The 17,346-nt window shown below is 46.3% G+C and overlaps 1 protein-coding gene across 1 annotated transcript; it reads left to right on the top strand.

The window, feature by feature from the left end:
• The first annotated feature begins 524 nt into the window (after nucleotides 1-524).
• On the top strand, nucleotides 525-13,671 carry LOC119551779 (protein scabrous). Its single transcript, XM_037861308.1, has 4 exons — nucleotides 525-1,360; nucleotides 4,281-4,674; nucleotides 10,939-11,469; nucleotides 11,696-13,671. Exons 1-4 carry the CDS (start codon nucleotides 912-914, stop codon nucleotides 12,620-12,622), a joined length of 2,301 nt encoding a protein of 766 aa, XP_037717236.1. The 5' UTR covers nucleotides 525-911; the 3' UTR covers nucleotides 12,623-13,671.
• Nucleotides 13,672-17,346: the final 3,675 nt, after the last annotated feature.

Raw genomic sequence — 17,346 nt, 5'->3', positions numbered from 1 at the left:
AGCACGTCAATATGTTTTCGCACTTTTACGTCTGCCTATGGGGCCAAAACATCTGCCGTTTTGTTGCAGTCTGTTTTCCCCGTAGCCTCACCGCAAATGCGCCATGTGTCAGGAGCAGGACGAGTGCGAAAAAGAGGAGCCAGATAGCTAGACCGCCATTTTGGGATTGCAGTGAGCTCTGTTCTGAACTCCGACCAGGATCAGCAACCTTATAGATATGATCTTTGGTAATAGCAATCATTCAAAAGGACATTTTAGGGTCTAGTGTCTAGTCTTCCCCCCGATTCTCTCTTATTTCGAAGCGCTCTCTTTGCAGCTCTCTTCTCTGCTTGTTGCATGCAACTTCGGGCAGGTGCCTGCTCTCTTCGGTTTCTCCACTCCCACCCACCTCACTCCACCGCAACTTCGCTCTCTCTCCTGCTCTCTTCTCGGCAGCCGACGAGTGCCGAGCGCAGCCGAGCGTTAGGCGGCGAAGCGAATAAAAGGAGGTGCCGAAGACGCGGCGCTTTAGTCCTTCGAAGACCGCCGCGCTGAAAACATCCTCTGGTTCCAGAGGCCTGTCACCCCTGACTTCTTGTTAAAGTACAATTGCCCAGTGCTTCGTGCGAACTTTCCGCGGACCTAATCGCAACCGAAAGTGAAAAGAAAGCCTGGCCAAACAAAGAGGATTAAGCCCGAGGCGAGCTGCAGGAATAATTGTGGCATTGTTTGCCAGCGCCCTTTATAAGGTGTTTGACTGTCACGCCGCCGGAAAGTCGCGAATCGGGAGTCCTTTGTGTGTCGGCATGCGTGCCAGTCATTTGCATAAATTGGCCATCTAACTCGAGTCCTTTTTTTGCGCGGTGTGTGAATGCGAGTTTGCCAAACATTCCGAGACCCGAAAAACAAATAAAGTAAATTGCCCTGCTACAATGGCGGGCTCAAGCGTTTTGCGGCCCATTCTGCTGGCTGTGCTGCTGGTAGTGCTGCAGGTTTCCGTGGCAACCGTGCGTGGAGCCGCCACCGCTGGGGTTGTCCTCAGCGACGTGAACAACATGTTGCGCGACGCCAAGGTGATGACCTCGGAGAAGCCCGTCGCGCACTCGAAACCGGAAACGGAAGCGCCCGAATCCAGCGTGGAGCTGCTGCGCTTCGTCGAGGACGACGAGGATGGCGAGGACCTCAGCTCCATGGAAGACCCTTCGAACGGCAGGCGGATGGCCGACCAGGTGCGCCTGCTGACCAAGCAGCTCAACGCCCTCATGCTGCGGCGCCGCGAGGATTACGAGATGCTGGAGCACAATCTGCGCAAATCCCTGCGGCTCACCACCAATGCGGCCAGCGTGGACGCCGACATGCGCAGCGAACTGAACCAGCTCAGGTGAGACGGCAAAGCCGAGCCCAGCAGGGCTGCCCCCGACCCACCTGCCCCGAGTCGAATTTGAATTTCTTATTTGAGCGGAGGAGGTCCTGGTCCCAACCATTGGTCAATGTCTCGCTGGCAATTTGTGGCCTCGCAACTTGGCGCCAACTTTCCCCCAGTCACGTAGAACTTGTCGCCCAACTTTGCCCAACGAATTGATGGCCCTCCAAAGCGGGCAACAGTTTCTAGCAGAGAAAAATTGCTGTGGCATATCATATAGTTAAAGTAGATTTTAAATATATTTTCTGTTTATTATAAAGTCTTAATGAAAAGATCCCAGCTGAAGCTTGTAAACATGAGACTTACAGTTGCATTACATTTACAACATGAATATAAAGTCCCATGGCTTAAGCCTAGACAACTAAGGAAATTTTACTCATAAAACATACATTTAGCTTTGGATGAGGACAAGAAAACAGTGATTATTATCTTTTAAAAGTAAGGGATAGAAAGAATATCACATTATTTATTATTTTGCTTAATTATCAAAAAATATATTTTACTTAGAGTTAAATAACTTGAGCTTGCTTGCCATTTGTTTGTACTGCTTATAGTGCATCAACGTCTAGCAATAAACCCCATTTTCCGGTCAAATAACATATTGCACCACCATTGTTTTCACCATCTTCCCTTGACAAGATTGCAATTATTTATGTCTGTTTTGATAGCGAAAAAACGGACTCGCATTCCTTATTTTTTCTCAGTCCTCCCACTCCAACAGTGCAATGAGGAAGGAATTCCTATGCGGAACATGACTGTGTCCGACTAATTCAGACAAATATGTTGGGGGAGGAATCCAGGCAGAAGCGGGATAAGACATCTAATCAGGGCAAAGACACGACCAACGGCCAGGCCCAAGTTTGCGTAGTATTCGTGATTTGTTTTGTTGTCATGGGCTGACTAATAATGATTGTCTCATCGAGCAGAACACACACACATATCAGTTTCGCCGACCCCGAAACATCTCCTGTGGCAGCGTAAAAAATACGTAAAAATGGCACACTCTTAATTTACTGAACAAATAGCTAAGGTCAGAACATTGTTGTTGCTGTCGTGGACATCGTAAACTTTGTCAGTGACACCGTAAATAATTCAGCACACGCTCATGTTTATATGTACCCTGTATGATGTATATACATATGAGTGTGTTTCGCTGAAGGGACAAGTCTGCGGAGCAAGAACTCCCAGGGCAAACGCCAGTCAAACGTCATGTCAGTTGTGGTTTATGTGATCCACTATCGCCGACCCACACAAACCGACCACTGTGCCCCCGACCGACACCCACGCCCCCAATCCCGCCCCCGCCCACCTGGATAAGCTGTTCCCTCAGTTAGACAACATCATTATCTGATTGGGCACACTGGCGTGCTGGGCGAGTCCACTCCGTTGATTTGAGTATATTTGATAACGTTCGCTTCGAAACTTACACCGCTGCATCCAATTTGGTAATTAAAATGGGGAAAATCGGAAAAACCGGAAAAATCTGAGAATCCAGATGCGAACACCGCCAGACGTCATCAAATCAGGGCCGATGAAGTTCGGCATTTGCAGTGTTCATGTTGCGTTTTCAATTTGCTCGCATGTCATTGACAGCATTTTCAATTTTCACTTGAATGACAGCCAGTTTTTTGTTGGAAAAGACTGTGCAGCAGCGAAGCGAAAAATTGCCAGGCGAAAAGGGAAATTCAGTTGGTTTGGCATTACAAAAGTTTCCAATGGTCAGGGGCTAGAAAGTGTTTTTTGTTGGAATAGTAATCCGAGTTTCCAAAAGAGTGCTAAAAACCCATTTGTTTTAATAAAACACACCAAATATTTGGCGATACATGTTTGCGATACATGTTTGCCTTGGGGCACATCTCTGGGTCAGTCTATGCTTTCAACATCCCTGCCTTTTCCGACCCTCACCCGTTTTAATTAAATATTTAAGTAATTATACTGAACATGGGGCCAAACAATCCATAACTTCTCGTAGTCTGTCTGGCCCGGGCCACAAAAACTTCAGCGAAAGCCATAAAATTAACAAAAACCGCCCACGCACAATGCAACAATTTGAAATATTACGTATACGCAGCCGTAAATAAAAACCCAACCGAATGTGATGTGATGTATGTACAGTGTACAGGGCACACCGAGCCAAGAGGAGGCGAAAGCAACTTTCTTTGGCTTATTTCGTTTTGTGTCTTGTTGCCGGTTGGGTTTTTCCTTATGAAAATTTTATACAGCCGTGCTCTTTTGACAGTGAAAATAAAACAGCAGCTGGCTCTCGAAAAACAAAACTTTTTACCTACGCCCGAATTTGTTCTGCTTCTTGTGGCTCTGCTTCCGTTTCCGCTTCCTTCCAACTGACTACTTTAATTGTCTGAAATGCCACAAAAATGCGTTCCGTTCGGTCTCGGTCTTGTTCTCGCACTCCTCCTATTTTTTGGTAGCTGCCAACTGCCACAAGTGCTACAACATTTTCATTTTGAACATTTAAACATCGTTTTCGCCAGCACTTGTTGTTTGCGGTCTGGCCTCTCTTGATTTTTATTTTGTGTGTTTCCGGCAAAGTTTGCCATCGTTTTTTGTTAATTTTTGTCCGCATGACTTCTGTGATTTCTGTTTGCTGACAATGTTTTTAGGGGTTGCGCAATAATTTCGCAGCGCTCAATTTAAATGGCCGACGGAAATTTAGCGGCAGAGCGCCGGTGGTGCTGGAGCATGATTGAGTGCAGGTCGAAATCCCATTAGTGGACCGCACGCCGGCCGCATTGGCAATTAAGTTGGCCGACAGCCTGAAAATGTCAATTTAAATTAGATTTCCTGGTCGGAGTGTGCAGCAATTTAAGCGTTACGTACCCCTGCTAATTAGCGATTTCATTAAATTCTCTGCTCGCAGGGAGGAGGTGGCCTCGCTGCGCTCCTCGCAGAGTGGCAACAAGGAGCGCCTGACCGTCGAGTGGCTGCAGCAGACCATCTCCGAGATCCGCAAGCAGCTGGTGGACCTGCAGAGGACGGCCGGCAACGTGGCCAGGGACGTTCAGCAGCGCAGCTCCACCTTCGAGGATCTGGCCACCATCCGCAGTGACTACCAGCAGCTCAAGCTGGAGCTGGCCGCCCAGCGGGAGCGCCAGCAGCAGACCGAGGTCTACGTCCAGGAGCTGCGCGAGGAGGTCCTCCAGCAGGAGCAGGACTTCCAGCACGCCCTCGTCCGGCTGCAGAAGGGGACCCGCAAGGAGGGCAGCTCGGCCAGCGTGGAGGAGGAGAGCGGCAGCCAGGACGCCAGCCAAGAGGTGAGTACCCGCTTTATGCTAATCATCAGCTAAGCATGCGAGGGCCAATGTAAAACAGTCCTGCACTGAAGAAAAATGTAGTATTCAAATATCACTAAAAAAATATTTAAATATGATAGTACATTTTGGAAATAACAATGAGTGATCCTAGCTAGAGTCAACTAAATTCATTATTTTCCATGTTGTAAAATAAAACTTTTTACATGGAACACTATTTTAAAAATTATTAGTTCCTAGTTAGAGCCGATATAAACTTTAATTTTGTAATCCTTCAGTTCCAAGTAATACCAAAAAACTTTAAAAATTGTGATTTTCAAGAATAATACTTATAAGTATTACTTCAACTAGTCTAAAAGCTAAGGGTTAAACAAATGGTTAATATTTTAAAATAAGCATGGCCCTATTTTTCCCACTGTGCCCCTTTTACGACCCCCGAAAGAAAGCCGCCGCTTTGTTTTGTTTTCGCCTTAAGTGCGTCCCATAAAGCGACCGCCAACCTGGCGGGGCATTATCTGGCCGTTTTATGCCTTACTTTATACGGCGAATCCTCCGCCAGGTGAGGAGCGGCAAAAGCTGAGGGCGGTGGGCGGTGGGCGGCACGATGTGCTAACGAGTGGGTCCGAAGTCGCAATCCGCTTTTGCCTCGGCGTTTTAATGGCCTGCCACACATGCGTTGGCCAAATTACTCATACGCACCGCAGGACGTTGTCGTATTTAATATTTAATGCCGGGGTCGACCCGCCCCTGGCAGCCACTTAGGCCACACGTTCAGAGCCTTAATGTTCCGGGCCCCAGCCGAATCATAAAGAGATTGCCGGGAACGATGAAGCCATGATCAGTGGCGTCCTTTCGTCAGAGTCCTGGCATACTTACGAGGGCTCTCATGTCAGGCTTACACTGAATGATGGGGGAATACATGAATCCGAGCGGAGTTCTAGAAATCGGATCTGAAAGTGAGGGATTCGGACTGGCGTGCCCTGACGTCCTGTGTACGCTGCACAGGGATGGAAGGACTCAACACCCGTCCGCCTTCTTAATTATAATTAATGTCAATAAAGGGCTTGCAGCAACAGCAGCAGCAACAGCAGCAGCATCAACAATGGGGCAACTTGGAGCGAAAACAAAGGCAGCTGCCAACAGGTAAAGCCACGGCGATGGGAAGGCAGCCAGGTAACAAGCCCAGGTTGCTTCATTAAAAGGATTATGCGTCAGTCCGCTCCAATATGAGAATGTGGTTGCGTCGTTCGACCATCTCGAAATATGTCAGTGGGGCCCGGCTCCCCTTAAGCCCCCCTTCAAACTGGTTTGGCTGCCACCTGTTTTGATCTGGTTGCTGGTTGCGGGCTGCCGTTCCTTCAGCATTATTCACCCGGTGCGCTCCACTTTGAAGTTTGGCTCAACCGAAATTTGCTTGCTTAGAGAAAATTACGTGGGCACATATATACCTTTCGCCAGCGAATTTCACTTGCTTGTGGGAAATTGTATATGTTTATTGTTCGCCCACAATGGCGAGGAAATTTCGACGAGCCAAAGCAATTACTTGAGCGTCTCAAAAGGGCGAAATAGAAATTTAAGAAAAATATAAGCAAGTATAAGGTGAATTTACGCGGTTGCAACTGTACAATACCCTTTTAAAAACTATAACTTGGTTCCTATGGTTTAAAGTACAAGAGGATTAATATTTTTTTTAAGAAATAAAGATTAAAATATAGTGTACTTTAATGTAATATCAGAGTAGTGAACACTAGCTTTATCAATTAATTCTGATGGCCATTAGCTTTGGTGATTTATTTCTATTCCGCCGAGATCGATTGACCATGGTTAACCTTCAATTCACAGTTAACTCAGGTTCGATATACCCTTGAGACTCCTTAAGTACAGGGCGGGGATTAAGTGCTCATCCAGGCAGCTTAAGCGGCTTTCGCCGGACCTCGGAGCACACGCATCACATACCATATATCCATATATCCTCGTATTCCCAAGAGCCTGTGTGTAGGCTTATATATACTCGTATCATTAATGGGCAGGCCGTTGCCAAAATATAAAGCGAAATTGCTGAAAATTGCAAAACAAAGAGCAGGAAATCACCTTTTAATCGCCCTGAGTCAAAAAGAGTGGGGGTTTTCGAGGGAGGGGAATGGGATTCACTGGCCAGCTGCTTTGGGAACTGGCTAAGGCCAACTTGATGGACAGACGGAGGACCAGCCTTTGTCTCTTGTCTTGCCAAGTTTTTGGCAGCCAACAGCAGGAGTTGGAGATGCGGAGTGGTATATGGTGGATGGTAGATGGTAGATGGTAGATGGGGCTGCGGCAGATGCTCTCGAGTGCTCCGATAATCAGTTCCCCTGCCATATCCCTCAGTCCCCCGTCGCGATGCTTCAGCACAATTTGATCCTTTTCATTACTTTTTTCCATCCTCGCCGGCTTCTTTCCCACCAAAAAGCAGCGAGAGGAGGGGGCGCTTTTTGACCAACAAAACCAGTTCTTGAACTTTCTCATCACAAAAACCAAAAGCAATTTTTGAAAATTGTTATTATGGCAGCGCAGCAAAGCAGAAATTAGGTTAAATTAGAACAAAGAGCAAAAGGCAGATAACAAAGGGCGGAGGTGCACAACGTGGAGGGCAGATGGAAACGGAGAAGCCAGCCCCAGGATATTCAGCTACAAAATAAATAAAAAAACAAACAATAAAATTGCACAGGTGGCAGCCACGAAAAGGGAAATACGAAAAGATAGACAACAAATTCCTTTTCTGTGTGTGGCTGGTTAAATTTAATCAACTTTCCTTTATTTGATTAGCCAAGAAAAATGTACAAAGCCAAAGCAGTAAAGTTATGCAAAACCCGAAAAACCTTTGGGGATTGGACGGAAACCAGAGACTGAGAATTCCGGGAAATGGCTGGCGGAAATATTAAACGCATATAAATAAAAAAGCTGGGCAAATAAGTAGGAAAACATTTGGTATACATTTTACTGGTTGCCATAGAGATGTTGAACTAGAGATAAATATTTATTTTGTGGAAATTAAACAGAAATTCGAGGCTAGATCTTTCAGTTAAACTCAAATCTATAGTTCATGCTCATATAGATTTAATAACCCACCCAATCAAACAATACTAGTTCAATTCACCTTGATAAATTAGACAGAATAAGCCTGATTTAATGGGTAGAGACAGCTATCTATTTATTTTCTTGCCCAGAGGTGATAACACTTGAACCCATAAACATCTGCCGGTGACAGGGGCGAAGCCAAATATAATTTGCGAACTCTAATTGCAAACTGTCTGCAGATTGATGCCCCGATATAAAGGCAAACACAACCAACATGTTCACGCATTATGTAACAAATTGCTTTGATGAAAGCTGTCACTTGCAACAGTTGGGGCCAGATATTCGAGCCGAAAGAAGGATAAACACAAATGTTTATCATTGGTTATTGATGCTACTATAACTCGGGGGGTCTTCGGATGGGGCATGGGGCATTGTACATATGAGGGACTGGCTGTTAAATTAGCAGGGCAAACAAATGTCAGGCGCAGGACGGCAGTGGGAAGACGAAGAAATCGACAAGGAGCAGGAGCCCAAGGCAGCCTGACACGGAGAATCCGGTTTCGGTTCTTTTCGTACATCTGTTTTCGTACTCCTCCCCAAACTCCCCCACAGATACACATATAGTGCCTGGCATTTTTACCTTATTTATGTTGATATTTATTTTGCCTTTGGTTCATGTTACATACCAACCCTCCTCCGACGCTTCTGTTGCCGGCAATTTGTTTGATTGTTGAAGTGCTGCTGGCCGATACCCTTTGTTTCGGTAAAATACACTTGTACTTTTGATACACATTTCAGTTGCGAGGATATCTTTATTGAAACATTTGTCAGGGGCTCAGATTTCGGAAGGTTGGAATATTTGTGGGCTACATTTTAGTTTCAAATTATGCACACGTCTGCCAGTTCTCGGCCAGGGATCAGGTTGACGTTGACTTTGAGGTCGTCCTGGCAACGAGCGTTCCTGGCCCCCAAATGCGCATTAACTTAATGGCGTTTTGCGGCGCCCTGCGACTCCCCCAGCCCACTTTTCCTATCTGCCTGCCAGTAAGCGTAACTTTTTCAAGCATCGCACAAAAGTCCTATTAAATTTTTACGACAATTCGCCGAGGAGCAGCAGGAACAGGAACAGGAACAGGAGCGGATTTTTGCCCTTTTCTATGCTCCATGTGCCCCATGCACCCACTCCCGTCCCCCTGGAATTGCTGTCGTGCTAATAGCAAATCCTTGTTAGCTTTCACTTAAGTTCAGCATGTAAAATGTTCACTTTTAATCCACGAAACAGCCCGGGCAGCCCTGGAAATTAATTAGTTCCCTACCCCTGCCACTGATCCCTTTGTTTATGACTTCACACGAAAAACACTTGAAATTTTTATGCTTCAATTTCGATTTCAATTAACGCGGCCATTGGCCAGTGCACACAGAGAAATTCATTTGTCTCCGAGTCGCCCGGAAATTTGAGCCGCATAAATCACATTTAATTATAGCGTTGATGGGCGAAATTTATATGCCAGCGCCGGCACCTTTCCGCCTTAGAAATACATAAACGTATATACGAGACACGTTTGCCCGAATATATATCGAGGATTTCTCCGTTTTGATGGCCACTTCCCAGTCTCGGCCAGAGTTCATATAAAACGCGAACGTGTCGTATTAGCCGCGTTCGTGACCTTTCGCATAAAACAACGGCAAGGCTGGAGCTGGAGCTGGAGCCTGACCTCCCACTGAACCGCCACCCAGCCACCAGCCACCCAACCACCCAACCCCCCACTGCACCACCGAAACGTGCGTGAAGGCAAAGCAAACAAAGGAGCGGAGAAAATGCGGAGGAAAAGCGGGAAAAGCAGTGGCTGCGCCGCCAATGAAAACATTTTCGCAGCGGCCCAAAGTGTTCGATGCCGATGAGGCACAAACGCAACTTGGGCATAAATATTCATGAATATTTTCCATATTTTTGGTTGGACTTTTGTTAGCTTTTTCCCAAGAATAATTGAATTCGACGGGAAAATGGTCAGGAATTTCGGAAAATATAATTTGCAAGTGACTTTTTCGAGAGTAAGCCAAACAGTGAATCGATTTTAGGAATTTTGAATCTTCGGAATCCACTTATGTTTTTAATATTTTTGTTTATGTTGTACACAACCAAGCCCTGCACTCCTTTAATTGGAAAATGTAAAGTTTCTTAAGGTTGACCTATTGGGGTCAACAAGAAAATGAAAGTAGAATACAGCTCTCAAAAGGATTTTAAAAGAAGAAACATAATTGTTTTTCCCTTTTCCCCAGGATATATCTCATAATTTCTTTTCGCATTCACTCATTGCATTCATTAGCAGGACACTTTCTGCCGGCTTTTGTCCCCTCCAGCATCCTTTATTAGTCAATTACCCGGGACATTTCTATGACTGATGGCCACGAACATAAATGAAAGGAAACCCTGGGGCGGCAAATATACAGAGTAGATCCTGTGGCGTTGGGACACACTCATTCATGGCGCCGCCTGAATGTGACCCAAATGGCATTACCTTGGTTTACAGCTGCTCGCTGCTGTCACTCAGCAAAATTATTTCTATGCATACTGTATGTATGTGGAAATTTATGCAGCTTTTACCACCGAGAGCCAGGAGATTCAGAGGGAGGTGGCGGCGGAAGGGAGTTGGATGCAAATCCACCCACGCCAGCGGCTCCAGCAGCTCCGGGGATTTACACGCTTTTGGGCAAAGCTGCAGCTCGAGCTGCCGGCGGAGCTGCAGCTGACATTATTGTGGCATGCGCTGTCTGCCTGGTTATGAAATGCATTTATAATAAATGGATTTAGCATTCAATTCCCAGCACATAATCCAGCCCGCACAGCGACAAAAGAATCTCAGCCAGCTTACGAGATTTTCCCCCGAATCGTCTTTATCATGGGTTTTCTTATGCAGGAAAAATTAAAGTTAAGTGAGGGGAGTTGAGGTCAGCATTACCAAGCAAACTATCATGTTCTGATGATATTCAACTTAAAAATAACAGGGTGACTTGCGAAAGGAATCTTATGAGTGTTGCAACACGGCTTATAATCTGAATGAAGTGCTTTTTAAAAACTTAAAGCTTTCAATCTTTTGTGTTAGTTCTATCCTAAATATACAATATCAGTAGTACCTTTCAGTTCAAGAATGAGTAGAATTTTTAGAACTTTTTAAAGAATTTCCTTTTAATGTTCCGCATTTCTTTTTTCAGCCCACTGGCCTAGAACCCACTGCTGACCACAAGCGTCGTCACTGTCGCTTCCAGAGCGAGCAGATCCACCAGCTGCAGCTGGCCCAGCGCAACCTGCGCCGCCAGGTGAACGGCCTGCGGTTCCACCACATCGACGAGCGGGTCCGGAGCCTCGAGGTGGAGCAACACCGCATCGCCAATGCCAACTTCAACCTGAGCAGCCAGATCGCCTCGCTGGACAAGCTGCACACCTCGATGTTGGAGCTGCTCGAGGACGTGGAGGGTCTGCAGACTAAGATGGACAAGAGCATCCCCGAGCTGCGGCACGAGATCTCCAAGCTGGAGTTCGCCAACGCCCAGATCACGTCCGAGCAGAGTCTGATCCGGGAGGAGGGCACCAACGCGGCCCGATCCCTGCAAGCCATGGCCGTGAGTGTGAGTGTCCTGCAGGAGGAGCGTGAGGGAATGAAGAAGCTGTCCGTCAACGTGGACCAACTGAGGACCAACGTGGACCGATTGCAGTCACTGGTCAACGATGAACTGAAGAATAAGGTGAGTGACGACCACATTTGCTAGGACCCTAAAGACCTATGACATGCAAAGCAAAAAAATCCGTAACTTTTTCAAAATATTTGCTATCTGATTATAAAGCCATACTAAAATGTGAATTAAATGCTTCTGTAAGATCCTTTGATCGTTTAATTTGGTATTGCCTTAAGTTATCTATCACTACCCCCTAGCTAACTGAGATTTCCATTTGTTTCCTGCCTGCCCGCAGCTCTCCCACCTGAACAAGCCCCACAAGCGGCCGCATCACCAGATTGCCCAGCTGCAGACGCCGCAGGAGGACTCCTCCTCCCCCATCGACTCCGTCCTGGCCGAGACCCTGGTTAGCGAGCTGGAGAACGTGGAGACCCAGTACGAGGCCATCATCAACAAGCTGCCGCATGACTGCAGCGAGGTGCACACCCAGGCGGATGGACTGCATCTGATTGCGCCCGCGGGCCAGCGACACCCGCTGATGACGCACTGCACCGCCGACGGTTGGACGACGGTGCAGCGGCGGTTCGACGGCAGCGCCGACTTCAACCGCTCGTGGGCGGACTACGCCCAGGGATTCGGGGCGCCCGGCGGTGAGTTCTGGATTGGCAACGAGCAGCTGCACCACCTGACCGTGGACAACTGCAGCCGGCTGCAGGTGCACATGCAGGACATCTACGACAACGTTTGGGTGGCCGAGTACAAGCGCTTCTACATATCCTCCCGCGCCGACGGCTATCGGCTGCACATCGCCGAGTACTCCGGGAACGCCAGCGATGCCCTGAACTACCAGCAGGGAATGCAGTTCTCGGCCATCGACGACGACCGGGACATCTCGCAGACGCACTGTGCTGCTAACTATGAGGGTGGCTGGTGGTTCTCTCATTGCCAGCACGCCAATCTCAATGGGCGCTACAATCTGGGCCTGACTTGGTTCGATGCCGCTCGCAACGAATGGATAGCGGTCAAGTCAAGCCGCATGCTGGTCAAGCGCCTGCCCGCCGCCGAGTGCCAAGCGAGTCCCGTTGCCGCCGCCGCTGCCGCTTCCGTTTCCGGTTCAGCCACAGAAGCAACAACAGCAGCAGCAGCGCCGGCGGCGGTGACGACGGCGAAGCCCACCAACAACAACAGTGTGGTGCAGTTCGTGGCCGCCGGGCAGGCGTAAGTGAGCTGCTCCCGCTTTTAACGGAGGGGATGAAACCGCTACAGTGAACCACCACAGCCATGCCTACTATAGTTGGGAGTCCACTGTTTGTCTGTGGGAGGTGGATCTGAAAGATCGGGGCTAGATAAGTGTAAAAATTGGGGGCCAATGGCCCCCACTCCCATAACCTCCCACTCATTGTAAATACATACCCAGCAGATCAGACCTAAGTTGTAGCATTAGTCTTTCGAATGGAGCTTACTCTGGCCTTAGAGTACCCTAGCCGTATGCGTAAATTAGTTGGCCACCACCAGGCCCCCTTTTCGCCCGTATAAATATTCGATTCTTTGGTCTTTCAAGAAGATCTCATAGAGGCTTAAGTTCCGCGGCGGCTCAAACTAAAGCGAGAGCGACAGAGACAGAGAGAGCATATCATTTAAGGGAGTGCAGAGTGCAGAGTGCAGAGTTAATGTCTAGATATAATCGTCCCATAAACTAAAACTTAAACTAATCTAGATGTATCGTATAAGAGGCCTAATCTCGCTTAGGCTCATCTCAGACAAATAATAAATATACAGACGGACGCGCGGGGAGGAGAGGAGATCTTTCTAGCCTAAGTCACCATATCAGTCATATGAGTATAGATCTACTAGTTATAGCGTTGGTAAATGTACTTGTAATTGTTGTACCATACAATAGTGTCTACGCATTCGTTTTCCCGCTTACTAAGTGTCTGCTTCAGTCCAAAACCAACCTACACAATTCCCCCAACCGATGGAGTCGCATGCCAAAGAGATCAAGTCAGAAATAAAACAGATAATATGCAAGTTTTTACGACAAGAGAAACTGAAAACTATTTTCTGCAGTTTTGCATATACCAAAAATAAATAACAAACAAATGAAGTGAGCGAAGGGCAAGAAACCATAAGAGCTAAAAAATGCATTTAGCCCGTAAGTTATGAACTATATTATGTATACATTAATTTTATGTCCTGTAAGTTAAGCAACTAAAAGGAAAACCACGAAGCTTGGCCCCTAGACCGGCGTATTTTACAATAAATGGATTGATGTGAAAAGAAAACCCCAAGGGATAAGGCGATCTTTTAATGGCACTAAGGCGAGGGGATGGTCAAGTAATTCGCATTTAATTAATTATAAGTGCCAAGTAAACTTTAATTGTGGAGCTTTTAGGGGCATGATTTCCCCCCCTAGCAGCCCAGAAAAGTATGCACGAGCTTATCCCACTCCCGTTCACAGGAACATATAGGTACACATACGTACGTAGATGGCCGGAGGAAAAAAGAGATATATTTCAATTGAAGGATGTTCGCACCCGGAGTGAAGATGGAATAGTTTTCGTTTTATATCTGCTTTTTCCCGCCCACTTCGGGAGCTCCGGGCCATTTATCAGCACGTGAAAAGTTGCCAACTGCCAGCCAAGAACTTTAATAATGCAAAACTCAAACATTTTTCACCATCTCGTTATATTGAGACCTCTTCGAGGGGCGTGGCTGCGGAGTGGGCGTGGCCCTGACGGTTCCCGACACGATGATCTCCTTATTTATGCATTTATTTTGTTGACATTCTGCAGTCAAAACTTGCTGAGCTGCAAATGGATAACTGACTTTTTCGGCGACTTGGACTGCGTTCGAGAGTTCAAAGTGCGGGCCCCAAAAAAATGAAATAAAATCGGAAACGAATGAGAAATGCATGGCAATTTTGTTATGCAAATGCGCTAGAGAGCATACAAATTGACAGCGAATGGAGAGCATTCGGATGGCCTGCATTGAAATGTAGAACTTGTGACATTTATTTATAGAGATACAACAAACAGGATTTGGCCATTCGGCCCTCTGCACAGAGAAAAAGTTTGGATTTATAGGACTTTCCAATTCAATTTGGAGATACGAGTATGTGAACTGAAATGACTGCGTTGGAATCGGAACCTACAGCCTCTTGCTAATGTAATACCATCAAAGTACCACACCTATTTATTTTTAGAAGATAGACTGGGACTTAATGGGGATTTATGTGCTCTAATTTCTTTCTGTGCCGAGAAGTGGCTTTTAAATTCATGCGGAGATCCTACTTGGGGTCGGTCAGCCAGCCGACAAGTCAACAGGAGTTTCTGCACCATTTAACCTGAGAGCGTCTTGCGAATGAAATCAAATTTGGTGTGAAGCCAAAGCGAATTGTTGTCCCACCGAAAAGGGAACAGGCGATGGCCAAAGAAGTGAAAATTGCGTGCAAAGTGGGGACCCAAAAGGAAGCTGGCTCACCTCCAAAGTAAATAAATGGTAAAATGGAAGAGTGGTTCGCACGCATTTAAAATGGAAATCATTTATGGTCGACAGAGTTCCCCTCCACTTGCTGCCCATCTGCATTTCCGGCAATTAACAAAGGACCCGACCAAGGACAATGCATCCTCGAAAAACAAGCCAAGTGAACTGAGCTACGAATTGATGCATGTTGCTCTAGGGGATTTTGTAATTTTAAATTTACAAGATTTTTATTATGAAATTTTATGGCACGTTTTATCCCAGATTTTTCCCTTTTCCGATTTCCTTTTGGTTGCATTTTTTATGAAATGTGCATCATGGCGTATGAGCAATTAAAATGCCAACCAGCGCTTACGCATAATTATCATAATTAATACCAAGCTTTGTAATCGACTAAAGCCAGCTCAAACTCTCTGAGGAAAAACAATTTAAACACATGTATATATATATATATATGCAAAATTACATTTCATTCCATTTTATTTTATGTCTGGCACACATCTCAACGGTTTAATTAAAAGGCGTTATGCCTTAAGCCCGTCGGCTCAGACATGGGTGGCCTGAAAAAAGTTACAATAAATTTTTACGACTCTAATGCGGAGCCAAAATGACACAGAAACCCTCTGGCGAAGGGGGGCGCAGGCTGGAGGGGCGTGGCAGTGGGGCATGGGGGTCAGGACCCATATGTTGCAAGGGCAGGGCGAAGGGGCAAAGAGCAAACGCTTGTTAGCTTTCGCTTTTAATCAGCTCGGAGCGCGTAGTTTTCCACGTCTTCTTGCGGCTGAGCCAGATAATGGGCCCCACCACTCTGCATGCACGTCGCCACACATACAGCATACGCATATGTCCCCGCGAAAAGGGGAAATATATGCTAATTTTAATTAGCTCGGAATTTACATATGCCACGCACACTATCCTGCCAGCTCGTTTGCTCTTTTTCGAGGAATGGCACGACCCACGAGAACGCCAGAAATTGGGTAGACATTCTTAAACACCCCCTGGCGAGGCGGCTAATTCAATAGTTCAGTGAAGCAAAAAGTTGGCCAACAGATTTAGCTAATTAAATGGGATCCCGTTTAAAGGAGCCTTCAAAACGAACTTATAGTTTTTGCTAAATTGTTTTATTTTTTACTGCTATGTTTTATTATATGTATGCATTTATTTTTAAATGTGATTAGCATTATATAAATTGAAATTCAGCACAGGCAATGGCCCTTGGGCTACTTTTCAACAAACATTATTATTATTAGCATATTTTAATCGAAATGGTTTAATTTTAGTTTAAGCATCACACCTGTTCTACCTGGATAGCGCACTCGAATAAATAACATTTATTAAGCCATCTGAAGCACTTCAATTTAGTTTTACGATGTTTTAATATTTGGCGAATTATTTTTCTATAAATATTAATCACCTTTTCCTCTGGCCTGGAAAGGCATTAAATCTGATTGGGTGCACCATTTGATTAAAGCGAAAACTACTAAGAGCTCACATAAACCTACCATACCCTCCCCATTTCTTCATTCTCGTCTGGCCAAACAAGAATCAAAAGCAATCACGCCTTTGTGCCACGACTCGAAAGTCTGAAGAGATCCTTACCCGAGCAGCCTATTTGCTGCTGTTTGCTCCTTTTGAAGACCTTTGCTTTTTCGAGGGTAAACGCTGCAGAGCCGGAGGTGGGGGCCCAGATGACTGAATAAAAGTCAGCCTAGAGTCTTATTGTTTTCGGTTTTTATCTGCGAGCTGCTGCTTCAGCTCTGTCACTCGTACTCCTGCGACGTTGGCGATTATTGTTGCAAAGTTAGTTGACAACTTGGCTGCTCGTCCCGGCACTTGCACCGCCCACTTATCACCACCCATCGCCAGCCCACACCTGCCACCACCCAAGGCCATGCAGATGATGGGCCACGCCACCGAGCGTAATAAGGCCGAGGCCCACTGAAAGACGGAGTCTAGTGAAAATAAACAGTCGGACAGCCAACTTGGGCATAGTTGAGCTTCTCGGGATCTCAGTTTCGCAGTTCTGCAGTTTACCAGCTTGCCAGTTTTCCAGTTTCCCAGTTCATAGTTTGCCTGTTGTCTCCCCATTGTCCTGGCCATTCCTTATTTTTCAGCCACCCCACTCCGGCTCTATATTATCATTATGTCTTGGCCCGGACTGGAGACTGGCGACTGGTACATTCTATAACGACTTTGAATTTTTAATAATACCCCGCTGGAGTCCAACAATTTTGCCATCTTTCGGTTGAAGCGGCTTAGCTTTGTTACGAATTTAATGCATTTCTTGGTCGACGGAAATTGAATATCCGTTAAGATATATTAACAATTTATGCCCCCTGATTGCCGACCCGCGATACGGGTGCGGAATGAAAAGAGCTATGCTTTTTGGAGCAAAATGGAAACGAATCGGAACCAAAGCACACAGATATACATGTACAGAAGGGCGGGAGCTGTGGCAAGAGCAGT

Source organism: Drosophila subpulchrella, chromosome 2R, assembly GCF_014743375.2.
Source record: "Drosophila subpulchrella strain 33 F10 #4 breed RU33 chromosome 2R, RU_Dsub_v1.1 Primary Assembly, whole genome shotgun sequence".
Lineage (NCBI taxonomy): Eukaryota > Metazoa > Arthropoda > Insecta > Diptera > Drosophilidae > Drosophila > Drosophila subpulchrella.
This window is presented reverse-complemented; position numbering and strand designations above follow the sequence as displayed.